Source organism: Rutidosis leptorrhynchoides, chromosome 4, assembly GCF_046630445.1.
Source record: "Rutidosis leptorrhynchoides isolate AG116_Rl617_1_P2 chromosome 4, CSIRO_AGI_Rlap_v1, whole genome shotgun sequence".
Lineage (NCBI taxonomy): Eukaryota > Viridiplantae > Streptophyta > Magnoliopsida > Asterales > Asteraceae > Rutidosis > Rutidosis leptorrhynchoides.
The window spans coordinates 474,811,458-474,827,615 of NC_092336.1; the positions used below are offsets into that span (position 1 = coordinate 474,811,458).

Consider the following 16,158-nt stretch of genomic DNA (forward strand, 5'->3'; position numbering starts at 1 on the left):
GTAAAGTTGAGGTTTACGACGCGGTTGTGGATGAGGGTGGTAATGGTACTGTTGGCGTTGATGATGGTAGTACTGGTTATGCTGCTGCTGCTGGTGTGTGTAACCTTTGCACTATATTCTCCAAAGCCACTACCCGAGCGCGAAGCTTGTTGACTTCTTCTATTACACCGGGGTGATTGTCGGTTCGGACAAGCGGATAAATAAAATCTAGAATTTGATGTAGTATATAATCGTGACGAGATACTCTGGAAATGAGAGAGAAAATGGTGTTTCAGACAGATTCGCCGGTAAGTGCTTCAGGTTCTTCGCCAAGATGGCAATGTGGTGGATGGAAAGGATCGCCTTCTTCTTGTCTCCAATGATTGAGGAGGCTACGAACACATCCCCAATTCATCCAAAATAGATGATGGCTGATTGGTTGATCCATTCCAGTCACACTGCTTTCGGAGCTTGAGTGGGATTCCATATCGGAATTCGAGGGACTTGAACTAATGACGAATTCCATTTTGTACAATTGAATAAAGGATTTTTTTTTATATGAAATGATTTTCGGCTATCGGATGATATTCTAATTACACAGAATATCTATATATATATATATAGTAAAAGATTTCGTAGATTACGGAGGAATTTACGGAATATGTCAGGAAAAGTTTACAATAACAGATACGCTAAGATATGAATTAGCAGATACTCTAAGATATGAATTTTCTCTATACACTATTCATGCAATCAATGCAATAAGATGTGTCTAGACTAAGAATGATAAGTAGGTAATTTCTGACAAAAATGATAAGCAAAACTTTTGACATGCAGACACGGTCAAAGTCCAGACTCACTAATGCATCCTAAAGACTTATCAGTTAGACACACTAATGCAGACCTAGTTCATTAAGATCACCGCTTTGATACCAACTGAAAGGACCCGTTCATATACATTATAAACGATTCACAATAATTGATTACATCGCGAGGTATTTGACCTCTATATGATACATTTTACAAACATTGCATTCGTTTTTAAAAGACAAACTTTCTTTACATCTAAAGTTAACGACATGCATACCATTTCATAATACATCCACCTATAATTGACTTAATAGTAATCTTGATGAACTCAATGACTCGAATGCAACGTCTTTCGAAATATGTCATGAATGACTCCAAGTAATATCTTTAAAATGAGCTAATGCACAGCGGAAGATTTCTTTAATACCTGAGAATAAACATGCTTTAAAGTGTCAACCAAAAGGTTGGTGAGTTCATTAGTTTATCATAATCCATCAATTCCATAATTTTAATAGACCACAAGATTTCATTTATTCATAAACAATCTTACACTCGCAAGTGTATAAAAATTATTCGTATGATGAACACCCGGTAACCGATATTAACATAATGCATATAGAATATCCCCCGCATACTCGCAAGTATGCCATAATATTGGCAATCGCAATCACCATTTAAATCGAAGTACTAAAGCATTCCAATTTCCATAATGGGGTTTGTTAGGCCCATAGATCTATCTTTAGGATTCGCGTCAATTAGGGGTCATTTCCCTAATTCTTAGGTTACCAGACTTGAAGGGGGAATATTCGGTTTAATAATCCAACCATACAATGTAGTTTTAAGTACTTGTGTCTATTTCGTAAAACAATTATAAAAGCAGTGCATGTATTCTCAGCCCAAAAATATATATTGCAAAAGCATTTGAAAAGAGAGCAAATGAAACTCACAATACTGTATTTTGTAGTAAAAATATATATGACGTCATTGAACAAGTGTAAGGTTAGCCTTGGATTCACGAACCTATATTAATTATATATATTTATATGTTTGATCAATATCTGTCTAAAAATTTACGTCAAGTCGTAGTGTATCACAATCCTAATGCTCGAGACTAAATATGCAAAAGTCAACAAAAGTAATATTGACCAAAATGTCTTCCAAAATTTATACATGATTATTATATAGTTTAAATATAGTAGTTTTATATATTTAAATATTTTTAACAAATTTTATTAAAGTAAATAATATAGTTCTTTTATTAATAAATAAAATTTTATATTAAAATTTATATAATAAAAATATACTTTTATATATCTTAAGTAATAAAATTTATAACGTTCATTTAATATCATAAAAATAATATGATAGGTATTATTAATGTAATTATATTATACGTAGTAAAATATCTTTGTATCAAATATTTATTTGATAAAATAATATTGATAATAATAATAATAAGTAAAAGTTGTATTATTTTGTAATAATTATTATTATTCTACTAATAAAAATAACAATAATTATATTTTCTAAAAATGATAAAATGATAATTTTTATTAATAATAGTACTAAAATGATAATAATAATGATGTTTTATATTAACAATGATATTTTTATTAAAAATAATAATTTTAGTAAAAATGATAGTTTTAATATTAATAATGCTTTTAATAATAATAATAGTAAAATAATGAAAACGATATTTTTCCTTTAAATCAATATCTTACAATATCTTAATTTCATTATGATACTCATACTCATTATTTCCTAATCGCTTCGTTTAATAGCTTTCAGTCATCTTTTATATCGCGTTCATATTAATAATAATAATAGTAATCATAATAATTAGATGTTACTAATATTAGTTTTAATTATAACAATACTAATAATAATAATAATAATATTAATGATAATACTAATAACTATTTGAATGATAATAATAATAATAATAATAATAATAATAATAATATTAATAATAATAATAATAATAATAATAATCTTAACGATAATAATGATAATAATAATAATAAAAATAACAATAATATCTTTTATTAATAACGACAATGATAATAATAAAAATAATAATAATAATAATAATAATAATAATAATAATAATAATAATAATAATAATAATAATAATAATAATAATAATAATAATAATAATAATAATAATAATTAGATTATAACGACGATAATAATGACGATAATAATAATCATTTTTACAAAAATTCAATTGACTATAACTTCTAAACCGTTCATCGGAACCATTCGATATCTAAATGAAAAGTTCTCAATTTTTCGCTAGCTTTCCAATGACATGCATATCATATACCTTATCTTAATAGCATATGTATTTAATTCAAGATTCGACATAACCTATCTAACGACAATAACGAACGTATAAGCATGCATAATCCTATATACTCAAGCACTAGTCAGGGATACACTAATAATATATAAAAGTTAAGTTATGAGGGCTCACGTATCAATATTGAGATTCAATATTACAGGAAAAGTACGTAGACGCAATGGGGATGATAAACACTAGTTTGACTCACGACCAATACTCCCGAACCATACCCATAACCTCCATAGCTATAGCCCATAATTTCCTTAGCTCTATCCCGCTCGAAAAACAATTTCGAAATCACTCGGACAGTAATCCGTCGTAATATTTTATGCATACTAATAATATCTTGAAATAATACGGAGTAAATATATATATGTAAATCGATTGAGAGAGTTTAGAGAAAAAAATATTTTCAAGTTTCTATGAAATAATGAAACCTATTGAATTCTATTTATAATAAATTTTTGAATTATTAAAGTGAATTATTAAAGTATGAATTATTAAAGTGAATTATTAAAGTATGAATTATTAAAGTGATTTATTAATGTATGAATTATTAAAGTGAATTATTAAAGTATGAATTATTAAAGTAAATTATTAAAGTTAAAGTAAAGTAAAAATAAAGTAAAGGTAAAGTTTAAGTATAGTAAAAGTATAAAACTATGTACGTATAATACACGTATAAATATATATAATATTAATTTAAATCGTTATATATATTTAATAAAATAAAATATAAATATCGTTATCTTTATCATACTGGTTAAGTAATGAGTTGTCAAAAGTGGTTCTAGATATTTATAAAAGTTATATACGTTTTAATAATAAAGTTCTTTTTAAACTGAAAACGTTTTTGTACGTTTGAAACTAAATCAAATAAATATGATAATTTTGTTTTCCAAAACTAAATATATTTAAGAATCATTTTGTTTAAAGGTTAAAATAATGGAAATCGTTATATCATAAAACGTTTTAGAAAAGTAGAATCATATATATTCATACTAGGTTTCAAGTTTTTAAATTACAGTCTGTTGGTGAATCATGGGATAAAGTCCAAAGGTTAAATAAACGTATGAAATCATCTTAATGAAAAATGTCGAGTTGCTTAACTTGTCGATATCCAACATCTAAGTTATTTACACTCCACGTTCTTACTTATAAATCACTTTACCATTTTCCGAATGTTGTCAAAAAGAATAGATTTCTTAAATCACAGTGGACCCGTAATCATATCACAATGTATCTGATAAATCAATCATTTGATATTATCTTCTAATTCCATCGATAAACATATTGAAATAAATACGTTCGTGTAAAGTATTATACGTTTAATACTTTATTAATATTCTCAAGTTATAATATATATATATACATATATATACATATCTATTTATATATAACGGTTCGTGAATCGTCGGAATTTGGTCGAGGTTATAATGAATGTATGAACACAGTTTAAAATTCTTGAGATTTAACTTAACAAACTTCGCTTATCGTGTCTGAATAATATAAAGATAAAGTTTAAATTTGGTTGGAAATTTCCGGGTTGTCACATTTACCGTTAGATTTACATTATGCTTTAAACCCAAATATGAAATAACTATAATATATTACAATAAAACACGTATATCTAACAAAACAAACTTACAAATTTCATATTTAATTTTTAATAATCTTTGTTTTATAGTAAATTTAACAATTTTTCTTATATCTTTGACAAAGATTACACATTCTTATGGATAGATTTAAATTTGTTATATTATATTCATTTTGTTATACAACATGTTTACTTTAATCGCATATTAAAAAATATAATAACAAAATTTTAATATCCATTGGATATCCATTAACCCACTTAATCCACTGGATATGGATATAGATATGGATATGGATGGATGACCTGGAACTAAATGAATATGGCAATGGATGAACAAAAATTAAATGGATATGGATATGACGCCACCCGATCCATATCTGATTGATCCGGTTTAACACCTTCTCTGAGAAGCGTTGGAAGATTCAAAAGAAGACCCATTATTATCGCCATCTTTGTGTACGTGGAATAGTGGGTTGAACAATTAAACCCGTGATCCGATTATTATGCATGATTATGTGGGACATGGAGAGTTGCCTCTTTTACTTTGATTATAAATATTGTAAAAGGGAGAATAGGGGAAATATGCCTTTAGTCTTACGTAACAGTATGTAAACTAAAGAGAGACAAAAAAAAAAAAACAACTTGCCTCTAGGCTACTATAATGTAAACTAGAGAGAAATTGAGAATAGCCTTCTATCTTTGTAGATAGAAGAGAATATAAATAGCCTTTAATTACTTTTTCCTATGTAGGTAATTAAAGAGATGAAGTCTGGGGGTTGTCTCTGTATTTGCAAATCAGAGAGATAGAAATAAAATCTTTTATTTTACCCCACATCAATATTCCTATTATGTTTCCATTCTACGTTCTGTTGTGCCAAAACACCACCAACAATGGTGGTCACAAACAAATAATTATATCCTTACGAAAGGGCGTCGTGTTCTTCTCTTTTCATAACGGATCATGTGGTATCAGAGCATTCGTTCCGTGTGTGACAGAAAAAAATATTTCCGCAAAATCACAGAAGAACAGCCAGAAAAAAATTGCCTTCTAATGTTTACGTATCTTAGATGGTAAACGTGAAGAGACTCACCTCTTTTTTTTTATGAAACGAAGAAGAGAAAAGAAAAAAAAATACCTCGTGTCCATGAAGAAAAAAAATGTGTTCTTGGGAATATATGGAGGAACAATAAAATAAAAATGAAGCCTTCTACTTGGTTGGTGGAAGAGAGTCACATGTTGAAGCTTGTATGTTTTTACATGGAGAAGAATCTATCATTTTCTTTTAAAAAGAAGATGAAAAAAAAACAATAGGAAGCCTCAAATGGCTATAAAAAAATGGCTAAGAAGCGTTTTTTGCACTTACCATTCTAGGCTCAACGGGAGTTGAACCTCGCCGGAGAAGGGGAGGAATGATCCGGTTTAACACCTTCTCTGAGAACCGTTGGAAGATTCAAAAGAAGACCCATTATTATCGCCATCTTTGTGTACGTGGAATAGTGGGTTGAACAATTAAACCCATGATCCGATTATTATGCATGATTATATGGGACATGGAGAGTTGCCTCTTTTACTTTGATTATAAATATTGTAAAAGGGAGAATAGGGGAAATAGGCCTTTAGTCTTACGTAACAGTATGTAAACTAAAGAGAGACAAAAAAAAATAACTTGCATCTAGGCTACTATAATGTAAACTAGAGAGAAATTGAGAATAGCCTTCTATCTTTGTAGATAGAAGAGAATATAAATAGCCTTTAATTACTTTTTCCTATGTAGGTAATTAAAGAGATGAAGTGTGGGGTTGTCTCTGTATTTGCAATTCAGAGAGATAGAAATAAAATCTTTTATTTTACCCCACATCAATATTCCTATTATGTTTCCATTCTACGTTCTGTTGTGCCAAAACACCATCAACAATGGTGGTCACAAACAAATAATTATATCATTACGAAAGGGCGTCGTGTTCTTCTCTTATCGTAACGGATCACCGATCCATTGCCATCCCTAGTATGTGGTGTTCGAACAGAGAGCAATTATCTGATTTCATGAAATAATTTATGCTTTGTTTGATATTTTTTTTTTTTTTTTTTTTTTTTTTTTTTTTGTGATTTAATTTTGCCCTAGGTTGAAAATTGCTAAAACGGTGGAGTTACTGAGTGAAAATGTAGGTAAAGGGAATTAGTAAGTAAAAGAATAAAATATGTAGTTCACATATATAATAGTTAAATTATGGTTTTAATCATGATTTTAATTTTGAAAATGTTACATATATGGTTTTTGTTTTAAAAGGCGAAAAAGATGGAAGTGAGTTGAGGAAGAAGATGAAAGAAACATGAATAAAATAAAAGACAAAAATTCCCGAATATGCTTCGCAAATGACTCTAATATTAAAGAAAAAAATTAACGGCGTTATTAATTTGGATATTCCGTGAAACTAGTGCAAATCACAGGGATTATATAGATCAAAAACTAATATTTTGACTATCTGTGAAATGGTACAAACCACATGGACTATCCGCATAATTTTGTCAAAAAGCAATAAAGAAATAAAAAACAAGATTTTAAGTGAATTTTAAAACCAGAAAAAAATTATCGGTGTTCATAACTTCTTCTACATACCAATATGATACACCTTTCTTATATAACCAACAAAGTCACTCACATTTCTTTCATCCATCAATGTTAGCCATACAACCACATCTTTACTCTACCCAAAATAAAAACCAATAATTATTGTATTGTATTATACTCCGTATTTAATTTGACAATAATATACTAAACTTCAAATTACCCAAAAAGATAACGTTGGTTACCTAAATTGTCAATAAAGGCTTTTTCAGATGTCAAAAAAGGTAACGTGTTTTTTGATTTTTTGCTCAAAAAAGATTTCAATTTAAAACGTGCAAACTTTGGGTAATATAGTCTAGATGACAGTCACGTCATCGCGATGTAGATGCTAAGAAAGGTAACATAAAATATTAAAAAAAAGCAAGAAAAGTAACATGAAATATAAAAATGAACAAGAAAGGTAGCGTAGTTTTTATAATTGCCAAAAAAAGATGATGAGATGGCATCTACGTGGCGTCTACATAGCGATTATGTGGGTGCCAACCGGACAATATTATCCTAATTTCACACATTATCATATTGTAATCTTTTTAGGAAAAAATTGAAAAGCACGTTACCTTTTTGAGCATTGAAAAAGTCATATTAACTTTTTGACAATCTATGTAATTTACATTAAACTTTTAGGCCATTTGCCTTATACTACAACACAAAAATTGTGAATAGCATTTTCAAAACACAAAAATTGTGATTAGTATTTTGATGTTGACATCATCATGACGTCAATTATTTTGTCTTTTTCTTATCTTTTATTTTTTTAAAGTTAATTTACCTTTTTTAAATATTATTACCCAACTTCTAACTTGTTAGTACTATTAATTAACCCTTTAATTAACCCATATGTACTAAATCTTATGGCTGCAACTGTCGTTTTGTGCTTTGAGCTTTGTCGTTTTGGACATCTTAAGTATTTTTGGTTGCTTTTTAACCACACGTTTATCTTCCTACTACTACTACTATTAGAAACCATGAAAATACATGAACCGAATTGATTGATCGAAACAACACTTATAGATCTGAACTACAAGAAGATAATTAGATAAGCAAAAAGATCGAGTGATACTATTCTATGTCAAATGCTTAACTAACTAACTAACATACTAACCCCTAATTAACTAATTAGTTAGATATAGCACTTGTTACTAGCTGAAAAACCTGTAGATATCTCACTAGAAGAATCACAAAGAAAACTAGATTTCCATGCATCTTGCAACCCCAATGGCAAACTTAGGAAAGGGTAAGCGCCAGTTGTAGATGACGATCTCTCCCATTGGTCTTCGAAAGGAGTGTTGACACCTTCACTGGGACCCTTTATCGTCGTCGTCATGCCAGCTGGCCCTTGTTGATCTTGAACACCTTTCACATAGTTTTCTTGGATTCCCACTGGTAAATTAGTGATTGAGAAGCAGCAGCCATTGTAATATTGTTGATGATGATCATGATGCAACCCATTTGTGATGTAATCCAAATTAGTCTCTGGCATCTTATCAAAATCTCCAAATATGGAACTAGGATTAATGTTAACTAGCAAAGATGATGCATCGACATTCGATGATTTAGAACTAGTGTAGTTCGGTTCGTGGAATAAAAAGGGGTAAGTTGTGGAATAGTCAAGGTTTTCACTGCTAGAAATGGAATTTTGAGGGGGTTTATTGTTAACAGTAGTAAGTGGAGGGGGTGTTGGGTCCATATTAAAGGATTTGTAAAGAGAAATGTTGTTATGATCATTGATAATATTAGCAGAGAAGTTAGTGATGGATGAATGTTGCAAGTCATTAATGTTAGATAAGCAATGTTGTTGAGTAAGAATCTTGTTGTGATCAGAAGCAGAATCTTGAGATCTTGGCAAGATTGGAGATACCCATGAAGAATGAGATAGAGTTTTTTGATGAGCAGTTGAGCTTGCTTTCTTGAATATTCTACAAATTGCCCATGAGTCCTGCACATTTTGTAACCAGAAATTAATTAGATTAATATCACATTATTACAGATTGCTTTCTTAAATAATAGCTTTGTACTACCTACTAGAATTTTTTTTTTTTTTCAGCCGTTCAGAAAAAAAAAAAAAAAAAAAAAAAACAACCTACTAGCATACCGCGAGCCAATGGTTGGTAAGGATAAATTCTATAAACAGAAAATTTGTTTTGAGCTAGAAATTTGTTCTAAACATATATAATAAGGTATACATTAGAAGGTGATATATGGTTACAGATGGGAGGAACTTAACCCCGACGTTGAAGAAGAGGACTACATTATTAATATCCTTCTTAATAATTAATTAGTCGGCTATCGTCAATCCACTTAACTAGAGCCTTGATGCAACTAAGGTCTCATTTTTTTGTGCACCCTAGCTAGTCGATCTGTATCTAGCTACATGATACTTTGTTTTGAAATTGTAAACTTTGGGCCATAAGTGTATTTTAAAACATTAAGCAAATTACGCATAACCCTAGCTTGTATTTGTTTCTTGATGTAAATGTAAACAAACTTTAATTTATCTCTTAGGGTCCATACATTTGAACAATAATATGTCAATATAATATATACATACCGGATAAGATGTATGTAACGACTACTAATTACTCCGTATTTAGTAGATTCATGAAATAAATTATAAAACTAGTTGAAAATTAATATAAATGGTAGTAGTAGAAGTAGTATAGTGATTAATAATTACATTAGCAGGAATGGTTTTGTCAAGGAAACGTTTGGTAGGTGGAGTGTGATCAGTGAGGGAAGGCAACCGAAACTCATGCATCATCCAGTCGGTTTTGATACCCTTTGCAGCTCTTCCTTTATAAAACACTAGCGACTTCTTCAAACCGATACATTTTGAACAACCCTCGGATGCATAGATCGGTCGGTCTGTACCTGTCGCTTTCCAAAATCCTGCTCCTGTCACACGGTTAGGTCGTGCACTGTTACGGTATTTTCGATCCCTTGGACAGTAGAAGTACCATTCTTTTTCTCCAGTCATAGCCAACTCTACAAATTTATTATGTAAATAAAAAAAAATAGTTATAATCTTGTCAAACTGTCAAACACTACAATTTATATCTTTAAAAATCATGAAAATAAAAATACAAGACATGAAGCATACTTGGAAGATCCCAGGGATCATGTTTATAGATGTCTAATTGCTTGATGAGTTCAATAGAGAGTGGCCTTTGTTGGATCTTTCTTTTAAGATAGAACCCAACGAGTTCTTCATCGGTCGGATGAAACCGAAAACCTGGTAACATGATATCTTCTATCTTCTCATTCAGATGTTCTTGACTTCTTTCATCCATTATCATAATAATAAGTACTTTTCTAATTAGGTTTAATAAAGTCCTAGCTAGCTACTAAAAACAGAAATAAAAAAAAAAAAAAAAAGATGATCACAAGTTAAAACTTATTAGATCTGCCCTAATCAGTAAAGAAATATTCTAAAGTTATAACTAGGAAATGAGATGAGATTATGCAAAGTAAAAGTAGTTGGTAGGGTTTTGATGTTGTAAGCTGAAGTGAGAGGGAAGCATAATAAAGAGTAGTAGTAGAAATAAGGAAGGAGATGAAAGTGAGTGGGAATTAGTCAAGTTAAATTTGAAGAGGAAGAAGAAGATATGCGTCCTGAATAGGGTTCTGACTCCGAAGTATCAGCCGTCTTTTTAGGTCACCTCTGGTTTGCCAAGGATCTAGCTGTAGTAACCCATAATTAGTACGTATTAGAGATGAAATATATATCATTTAAGTTACCGTTTTACTAGATAAAATAAAATAATACTCCTTGCTATCATAAAAACTTTCCAACTTATTGTTTGTTTCAGAATTTTTTACTCAAATAACAATTAAAAGCCATTAAGGCTTCAATTATATCTTTTTTATTATTGAAAATTCAACATTAGATATAGCAATCAATTTATTAGTTATTATTTATAACAACATTAGATAATGGTCAAACTAAAAAATTCATTAAAATATTTTAAATCTTACAAAAATTCAAATCAGCCCGTTTTTTTAAGACGGATGGAGTAAATTAATACCAAAAAACTCGTTAGATCAAGAGGAGTGATGACGGATTAAACTTGGTATGCAGTTTAATTTTGAGAACTTAAGGAGAGTAAGCCCTCTTTCAACACCTATCCTCATTCATTGTAACATTACCCTTATCTCTTCTCTGATTGTCGCATTTCCCTGGGCGAAAGAGAAATAGTTGTTTACCAAGCCAAACCTTAGCGGGATGTATGAGAACTTAAAAAGAACACCATGGGGAGCTACACCTGCGCTTAGGAGAAGAATCATGTAAGTAAGAGAAAGAGTGCCTCGAGAATATTTGAGATTTTTACTAAAAGCAGAGGAAGCATTTGATGCATCATAAAAAAAAGTGCAGCTATCAGAGCCCCGTATTTACCAGCGGGGGTCCGGAGATATTCTATGATCAAAGGCTTTGTGGTTGTCATGAAGTGGATTCGAACCAGCACCTTTGGGAGCAAAAGACAAGCCCAGCGAACTACCATTCATTCTGATCGCAACTATGGTAAAAAAAAAATGTAGTGATGTCAGTGTTTAGGCTAGATGTTTAAGCGTATATGTTAAGTTGTTGACCAAGAAGGAAAAAATAAAAATAAATCGAAATAAAAAATATGGAACTTTATCCGCATCCATTTTGAGATCGACTTTGTCATGGACAGTTAACGTGGACTCGGGGGGAAACTCCGAACCAGAGTACGTGGAAATGCCAAAAATATAAAATTTCAGTGTTCCAAAGTGGAACTTCAAAAACAAATGAGTGAAACTTTGTTACTTCGTGCTCTTAGCCTCCCTTAGATTTGCACATAATAATTTTTGATGAAATAACGTATATGTAAAATGAATTGGAATTTGAAGGAACTTAAATATAAAAAGAATTAAAAACTCATTCGTAATTAGTAATATGAAATAGTAATGTGATTCTAAAAGATAATAAAAATATGAGTAGTGATAAATTTACTTTAATTTTTGAAAAAATCACTACATTTAAACATTGAACAGCTATACAGTACATATGATTAATACATAATAAGAATAGTGGATTTATCAAAAAAACAAAATGAAAGTATTGTTATAATTCAGTAGGCTTATAACTACCTTTAGTGGTTTGATTCTTGATGTTATAATTCAGTAGGCTTATAACTACCTTTAGTGGTTTGATTCTTGATGTTATAATTCAGTAGGCTTATAACTACCTTTAGTGATTTGATTCTTGATTTAGAATACTAATAATGAAGTGTAAGAACAAAGATGATAATGGAGAGAAAGAAAGAAACACTTTGTAAGTGTGAGAAATGGTGCAAGTTTAATGCTTGCATTCATGAGTATTTATAGCTTAAAATCTCAATATAAAAATACATACTTTGTGTACCAAAATTGACTATATGTATACACCAAAATTGACTATCCATATCTATATTATTATTATTATTATAACACTCCCCCTTGGATAGCAATTTTATTTTGTTGAAGATCAACTATAAATTACTGCCTCGTTAAAAACCTTGCTAAAGAAAACCCAGTGGGAAAAAACTTTAGCTAAGGGAAAAAGAGTGCAGCATGGAGTTGACTCCCCCTCAAGTAGACATCGCTTCAGCTGTTACATCTTTTGAACATGTCTCATGCCAATGTTATGAACGTGTGTTCTGAAAATAGCAGTTGGAAGTGCTTTCGTGAAAAGATCAGCAGAGTTTTTGCTAGATTGCACATATCTCATTTCAATCTGGTTGTCCTTAATGAGATTTTGAGTGTATGAGAAGAATCTAGGTGGTATGTGTTTTGTTCGGTCACTTTTGATATACCCTTCTTTCATCTGTGCTATGCAAGCTGCATTATCTTCATAGATAGTTGTTGGACTTTTATCGCGTTCTAGTCCACAAGAATCAGTAATGAGTTGTGTCATTGATCTCAACCAAAAACATTCTCGAGTAGCTTCATGTAATGCAATCACTTCGGCATGATTTGACGATGTAGCAACAAGTGTTTGTTTTTGAGAACGCCATGATATTGCAGTACCTCCATTTAGGAATACATATCCAGTTTGAGATTTAGCTTTATGTGGATCAGATAAATAACCTGCATCTGCATAACCAACCAAATCTTGTTTTGATTCGTTAGAATAAAATAATCCTAAATCAGTAGTTCCTCGAAGGTATCGAAATATGTGTTTGATCCCATTCCAGTGTCTTTTGGTAGGAGCAGAGCTGAACCTTGCCAACAAATTAACTGCAAAAGAAATGTCAGGTCTTGTACAATTTGTAAGATACATAAGAGCTCCAATTGCACTAAGATATGGTACTTCTGGTCCAAGAATGTCTTCTTGATCTTCACATGGACGAAATGGATCAGCTTCAACATTGAGTGATCTAACAACCATAGGAGTACTTAATGGTTTTGCCTTGTCCATATTGAAACGTTTCAAAATCTTTTCAGTATATGTTGTTTGATGTACAAGTAAACCATTAGGCATATGCTCAATTTGTAAACCAAGGCAATACTTGGTTTTTCCGAGATCTTTCATTTCAAATTCTTTCTTTAGAAGTTGAATGGCTTCATGGATCTCTTTATTTGTACCTATGATGTTAAGATCATCAACATAAACAGCTATGATCACATATCCGGATGTTGTTTTCTTAATGAAAACACAAGGGCAAGTAAGATTATTTGTATACCCTTTGCTTATCAAGTAATCACTTAATCGGTTATACCACATACGTCCCGATTGTTTTAACCCATATAAAGATCTTTGTAATTTAATCGAATACATTTCTTTGGGTTTTGCATTTGATGCTTCTGGTACCTTAAATCCTTCAGGTAACTTCATATATATATCACTATCAAGTGATCCATATAGATAAGCAGTCACAACATCCATGAGATGCATTTCTAAATTTTTAGAAACTGCCAGACTGATTAAGTACCTAAAAGTAATTGCATCCATAACAGGAGAATAAGTTTCTTCATAATCAATTCCCGGTCTTTGAGAAAAACCTTGAGCTACAAGTCTAGCTTTATACCTTGTAACTTCATTTTTCTCATTTCTTTTTCGGACAAAAATCCATCTGTATCCTACAGGTTTCACATCTTTAGGAGTGAGAATGATGGATCCGAAAACTTTTCTTTTATTGAGTGATTCTAATTCAGCTCGTATTGCTTCTTTCCATTGAGCCCAATCATGTCTATTTTGACATTCAACCATAGATGTTGGTTCTGGATCATCATCATTATTCATGATGTCATATGCAACATTAAATGAAAATTTCTCATCAAGATTTTTCATTTCATTTCGGTTCCAAAATATTTTTGAATATGCATAATTGATTGCAATTTCTGTATTGACATCATCAATCTCCTCTGCAGTAGGAGTACTGATTTGTGGTTCTTCTTGAACACTTTCTTTTACTTCATTATCAGCTGATTTTCTTTTTCGAGGATTTTTATCCTTTGAACCGATTGGTCTTCCACGTTTCTGATGTGGCAAAGATTCATGAGTGACGTTATTGCCAGCTTTTGGAATTTCAATTCGAGCTGGAGTATTTACTGCTGGTATATATGATTTTGTCACCGTTTTTGTATCTGTAAATGCATCAGGCAATTGATTTGCAAGTTCTTGTATATGCATTATCTTTTGAACTTCTGTCTCGCATTCTTTTGTGCGAGGATCAAGATACTTTAATTGAGGTTCACACCATGAAACATCATTTTCTTTATTTTTCATTTCTCCCCCTAATCTAGGGAACAATGTTTCATTAAAATGACAATCAGCAAAACGTGCTGTAAAAACGTCACCTGTCATAGGTTCAATATACCTTAATATTGAAGATGTTTCATATCCAACATATATTCCCAACCTCCTTTGAGGACCCATTTTTGTACGTTGTGGTGTCGCAATTGGAACATACACTGCACAACCAAATGTTCTAAGATGGGAAATATTTGGCTCTTGACCAAAAGCAAGTTGTAGGGGGGAATATTTATGACTTGCACTTGGTCTGATGCGAATCAATGCAGCAGCATGTAAAATTGCATGACCCCATATAGATACAGGGAGTTTTGTTCTCATTATCAATGGTCTAGCGATTAACTGTAAACGTTTAATCAATGACTCGGCTAAACCATTTTGTGTATGCACATGAGCAACAGAATGTTCAACAACAATTCCTATAGACATGCAATAGTCATTAAATGCTTGAGATGTAAATTCACCAGCATTATCAAGTCTCACCCTTTTAATGGTGTAATCAGGAAAATGAGCTCTCAATTTAATAATTTGGGCAAGAAATTTTGCAAATGCCACATTACGGCTTGATAACAGACAAACATGAGACCATCTGCTAGATGCGTCTATTAGAACCATGAAATATCTAAATGGTCCACATGGTGGATGAATTGGTCCACATATATCACCTTGAATTCTTTCAAGAAACATTGGTGATTCTTTCTCAACCTTAAGTGGTGAGGGTCTAGTTATCAATTTTCCAAGAGAGCAAGATGTACATGGAACCATTGTATCATGATGGATTTTTCTATCCTTTAGTGGATGTCCATGAGTACATTCAATAATCCTTTTCATCATTGTTGATCCTGGATGGCCTAATCTGTTATGCCATAAACTGAATACACCAGGATCAATATATTTTTCGTTAACTACCATATGTATTTCTGGTACATTTATATGTGTATAATGTAATCCAGAACTAAGTCTTGGCAGTTTTTCAACCACATGACTCTTGTCAGTGATACTTAAATATTTCTCATTTTCTGTTGTCACTGACTGATAATCATACCCG

General features: G+C 31.1%; 1 protein-coding gene across 1 annotated transcript; it reads right to left on the reverse strand.

Annotated features, from left to right (window-relative positions):
- Nucleotides 1-8,480: 8,480 nt before the first annotated feature.
- Nucleotides 8,481-10,647, reverse strand: LOC139904412 (putative NAC domain-containing protein 94). Its single transcript, XM_071886347.1, has 3 exons — nt 10,458-10,647; nt 10,035-10,342; nt 8,481-9,296 (listed from the first exon to the last, which is right to left on the reverse strand). The coding sequence occupies exons 1-3, from the start codon at nt 10,645-10,647 to the stop codon at nt 8,481-8,483; spliced, it is 1,314 nt and encodes a 437-aa protein (XP_071742448.1).
- Between the last annotated feature and the right edge of the window lie 5,511 nt (nt 10,648-16,158).